The sequence below is a fragment of the Eucalyptus grandis genome, chromosome 7 (assembly GCF_016545825.1).
Source record: "Eucalyptus grandis isolate ANBG69807.140 chromosome 7, ASM1654582v1, whole genome shotgun sequence".
Classification (NCBI taxonomy): domain Eukaryota; kingdom Viridiplantae; phylum Streptophyta; class Magnoliopsida; order Myrtales; family Myrtaceae; genus Eucalyptus; species Eucalyptus grandis.
This window is the reverse complement of record NC_052618.1, coordinates 47,760,962-47,765,874: the sequence shown is the minus strand read 5'-3', so window position 1 is coordinate 47,765,874 and position 4,913 is coordinate 47,760,962. Positions and strand designations below refer to the sequence as shown.

Below are 4,913 nucleotides of genomic sequence, written 5' to 3'. Positions count from 1 at the left end.
TCAAGGTTGGTAGGTTCACCTAACTGCTAATTCTGTCAGATGTGAATGGCCAACTTTAACGACCAATCCATCTGAGCTGATTTCCACGGCATCTTGGTATATCCGATGACAGAGAGAATTCGTTCAAGCAAATCCAATAAACAAAGGACACAACATAAAACGATTGACCTCAACTCTCCCATTTGCCAAACTTAAAAATTGGATCTGAAAAAGGTCAACTGATGCAGGAACCATCTTCACCATCACCATAGAAGTGTCATGTGAGACACGTACTCTAACAGCCCCAACGGAAGAGTAAGAAAACTAAAGTGCAAAGAATGATGATATACAATGGTTAGACGAAAATCCTTACACAAATAAGGTCTCTCTCCACTTTTGTGGTTCCAATGCGAGTTTGGTTCCACGGTAAACAACTAAAGGTCAGGTAGGTGACCGGCAGAAATTTACAAAGCCTCACACTATTCTAATGGCTAAGACCACCTTCCTCCTTCAGGAAAATGGCTCTTCCTAACATCAATACTTGCATCTACTTCAAAGGAAAAAACCGTAAAGATATTTTCCGGGCGAATTCCAGAAAACTGGCTAGTCATATACATGAGAAGATAAGCTAACTGTGAGTTTTGTCAAGAGTACGACCTAACTAAACCGAAGTTGACGAAGGATCTCGACTTGAAGAGACCACCAAAGAGGAACCTAGAGGGAGATTCCTGAGCGGGCTTTGACTCTCCGGAATTACCTTTGACGTGAAGTATGGTCTGGCCAATAGTTTCACGAATGGAATCGATTGTCTTGGGGTCCACAGGGTACCCTGATGCATCTCGCACGTAAAACGTGTTTACTGCTTTTCCGTCTTTGGTGCTGACTTCTGCTCTAGTGACGGTGAGGCTGTTTTCTCTGAAAATGCGAGTGACATTGGAGAGAAGCCCTACTCTGTCTGTCGTGCACAATTCTAACTTCAAGCCCTGCATTGATACAAAAACTCACCGTCAGAAACATGCTGCAAATCCAACTGATCAATGAAACAGAAAGCAGAAAATTGTCTTAAAGGTGTTCTGGAATCTTGGCATACAATATTCTTGAGAACATGTTCCCTTCAAAAACAGGACACGACATCTACTCAAACACGTGAGAACACAACAAAAGTGTGAAAAAAAGACATCAACAGACTTTTGTCTGTTTCAGGGCTCCAGAGAAAGGGATTAATCTTATAAAAAACTCTCGATAGGATTGTGAAGGTAGTCCCTGAAATTTAAAAGTAGGCAAGTACAGAAATTCAAATCATACATGTAGATAATGAATTCAGCAAAAGTTCAGTAAAGAGATCGACCATGCTAGATGCATCCTTTGTTTTCTAAATAAGTTTTTAAATGAAAATTCAGTGAAAGCTAAACAGGACAAGCTTATGGAATTCCACAAATAGGACGGCTTCAGTTCATCATCTCATATGCACCATCAACCACTAGCAGTGATAATATATTCACAAGATTCCCCTTACCTCAGATACCCTTCTCTCAATAGCAGCTTCAAGACAATGCATCAATCTTTCCCTTTCTGCGTCTGAATTCACAGGGGATCCATCCTGGTGCCTGATATAGTACTCCTGCACAATCGACCAACAATGTCAATAAGAAAAACACTCTAACTGCAGTCCATGTGCCATAAATCATTCATTCGTATATCAAGGCTACAAAAACGTGTACCTGATAAGCTTCAGGCCCCTCCGCATCGATGTTCGCATGAAACACAACATACTGCATGTCAGTCAACGTGCAAACCGTGTCGAACAGAAGCTTAGGCCGATCTTTGCTCCGAATAGTGACAACCGAGTAGTCTTTGTCGTACCAATTAACAACCTCTACATTAGGCCTTTGCTTCTCATCCAACATGTCATCATCAGTTCGTTCATAATCCCGGTCAGCAAACATCATCTGGTGAAGCCTTCTTGTAGTGAGAGTGACCCCATGGGAGACCACGGTCTTCGCTCCCCGGGATTTGTTGCTTCCCTTGAGGACATTGCACAGCAGTTCCCTGATTCTGGTTAGCCTCTCTGGGTCGGTAACAGCCGACCCAGTTTCCTCGTCCGTGACATGCATTACCGCAGCCGCACGCGTGTTATGGGTCCACACCTCAGCGCTCACCACGTTGCACTTGAGATGCGTGAGGACGGCGCTCACTTCAGATAGGAGACCTGGTCGGTCACTTCCGGTCAACTCAATGGCAGTGTGGTCATCCGAGGGCTTAACCCCTACGGATCTTAAGGAGGAAGTGAAACATGAGTCTGGCCCGAGAACCTGAAGATGAAATGATAAAACTATGAGCGGAGAGTTCAAGGAGCAGAAGAAAGAGCAAGATAAGAACACCAATGGGAAAGGACTAATTGATAGCGCTGACTACAACTTACCTTCTTGATATAATCAAGGATCTCATCATTCATTATTTTGTTTCCATCTTGATCAGTGACGTTGAAGACTGGTCGGGGTAAAATAAGGACAGTTAGGCGATGCTTCTCAGAGTCATAATTGATGAACTGCTCTATCAAGAAAAAACATGAAAAATATGCGAAGGCCTACCGTCCATAAACCATCCACCATCAGAGGAAATGTATGCTTTGGTAATGATAAGGTTGAGATCAGTGAGGACTTGTACAACTTCCAGTAGTATTCCAGGTCTGTTTGCACTATCGACCTGAACCATGAACAGAAAAGGTGCCAAACGGTCAGAAAAAAAGACAACTTTGTGAAAGAGAAAAGGAGAGAACGAACAGAAGCCATGCCTGTATCACCGTTGCATTCTTGCAAGTCTCGTTGTCAATCACAACCCTGCAAAAACAGAGCAGTTAAACAGAACAAAAACATGAATACCTAGTCGTCTTACGTATAAGCAAAATCAAATTGAGAGATATGAGAGAAAAGGAAACTGCAAACCTGGGTGGATTCATTCTTCGGATGAGTTTCTCATATTCGTCATCCATGTTAGGCGAAAACCTCATGTTGATGTCTGTAGAAGCAGAAACGGCAAGAAAAAAGGAAGCAAATTTCAAAGTTACTTCCTTAGGTGAAGCAGATACTAATGAATGGAAAGAACCAATCAAGTCAAGTGAAAAAAGAGAAGGCAGTTGACTAGAATCCCCCAACACCAATCAGAGAAAAGATACCGAGGAATCAGAGATTTAGATACCCTTTTGTGAGCTTCCCACAAACACTACAGAAGAAAAGAGACATTCGCAGAAAATTCCTTAAAGACTAGGTGGTGTTTAATAAGACAGACCAGGCCATTCAACAACATCTCCAAAATCTAGAGAAAATTATAACATAAAAATCGTCACCAAACCCGCTACGCTCAACGAAAAACCGAAAAACGAAACGGCGAAAAACCAGAGATTTTTAATTCACATAACAGATATGCAGGACGGCTGGAAAGTTCCTTAAAAAGGACTCCAAAGCCAAAGCGGAGAACTAAATCTGGCGTTTGACACCATAAATCCAAAAGGGTTCATGGAATTAGTTGACAGGGCAATGGAACAATGACCAAGGACAAAAGACAATGCCCACCACGAGCAGCACTCACCGCAAAATTTTACACGAAAACAAGGGAGGATTAACCCAACCAAACAAAAGCAAAAAAGGCACTGAAATCATGAGACGACCATCAGAAGAAGTACAGAGCACGAGAAGCGCAAAGGGCTTGCAGAACGAAGAAGACAGGACGTACCCATTTCAGTATTTTGAGGGATCTCTTCGTGATCTGCTCTCGCTCCCCCGAGTTTCTTTTCTGGGTCCTCTCGGTATTAGAAAAAGGATGGGAGGGAGGAAAGAGAATTCGTGCCAACAACTATAACACCAAACTCTGAACAGCGCGTGTACACATATGACATATATATACACGGACCAAGGCGAGATCTGTCATCAGCTCTCTCTCTCTCTCCTTCTATTTCTCTCTCTATACTTCTGTGACTGACCAGATTTCTCCACTGCCTACAAAGGTAGGAAATAAAGTATTTTATGACAATCACATATTCCGTAATGTATGTTTTGGTAATTGCACAGACCTTGAAGAGACGAAACACAAACACGAAAACGAACACGACCCCCAAAAACAAGAAAAGAAAATCCTACTAAATCAGAACAGCCCCGACATCATATTCCCCAAAACCTGCGACTCCTTAAAAGTACCCACAACCCATCTCTCCCTCTCTCCCTCTCTCTGCTGCTGATGTGTGGCTGGTTTCGGTTTCGCTCTCAATGGGTATGTTTCAGTACTTAAAGAGCAAGTTCCTAAAACGAGAAAGAGAGAGAGAGAGAATCCGAATCTGCCCGCGGCGCATCTTAGCGTGGGGCGACGGTACACGGGGGAAAGGACTTGACGGGTGGCTGCTGCTAAACGGCGCACCGGTGGACCTAAATTTCCTTTTTCTTTCCGGGCCCTTTTTTTCTTTCTCTGGTTTGGTTTCGTTTGGTTTCTCTAGGAAAGGGAAGGGAACCATCGTCACGCGCCGAATGAAAAGTAAGAGGGAAGGACGTGGACAGGGGAACAGCAAATAAATCACTCCAAGGTTTGCGGAGATGACCAACCGTTTAAACCATCTTAGACCCTAGGGAGAGGACTCTCCTCAGTTCACTAAGTAATACACCCCATCGATGTCGATCGCCGGTAGCGGCACATTGATCGCTGGTGGGATGTCGATGCAACAGTTATTTCATTTCAGGTCTATCGCCGATTATTATGTTTGCTTGCGGTTTCCGTCTATGCAACAGCCCTTCCAATCTGGTTGTGTCCCGTTTGTCTCGTTCACCCACTTTATCAATCTTAAACTATTGATCATGAGTTAAATTTATAAGATTTATGACAAGCTATTTGTATAACTCCCATAAGGATGACACTAATTGTTATTTTTTTGAACAGCGAATATATAA

The 4,913-nt window shown here is 43.1% G+C and overlaps 1 protein-coding gene across 2 annotated transcripts; it reads right to left on the bottom strand.

Moving 5' to 3' along the window:
* Positions 1–289: 289 nt before the first annotated feature.
* LOC104453874 (ACT domain-containing protein ACR4) lies at positions 290–4,306 on the bottom strand. 2 transcript variants are annotated; one of them, XM_010068507.3, is made up of 8 exons: positions 3,712–4,306; positions 2,925–2,997; positions 2,774–2,819; positions 2,571–2,685; positions 2,402–2,469; positions 1,701–2,291; positions 1,496–1,600; positions 290–962 (listed from the first exon to the last, which is right to left on the bottom strand). In XM_010068507.3, the coding sequence occupies exons 1-8, from the start codon at positions 3,713–3,715 to the stop codon at positions 624–626; spliced, it is 1,341 nt and encodes a 446-aa protein (XP_010066809.1). In that variant the 5' UTR covers positions 3,716–4,306; the 3' UTR covers positions 290–623. The 2 variants fall into 2 exon arrangements, with proteins under 2 accessions (XP_010066809.1, XP_039174258.1); XM_039318324.1 differs by lacking the exon at positions 3,712–4,306 and adding an exon at positions 3,568–3,586.
* Positions 4,307–4,913: the final 607 nt, after the last annotated feature.

Bases quoted from the DNA above. Each gene is read 5' to 3' on its own strand.
- LOC104453874 (XM_010068507.3), bottom strand. The intron at 2,686-2,773 runs GCATGGCTTCTG...TTCATGGTTCAG, and splicing joins AGAATGCAACGGTGATACAG to GTCGATAGTGCAAACAGACC. The intron at 2,292-2,401 runs GTAAGTTGTAGT...TTTCATCTTCAG, and splicing joins TCCTTGATTATATCAAGAAG to GTTCTCGGGCCAGACTCATG.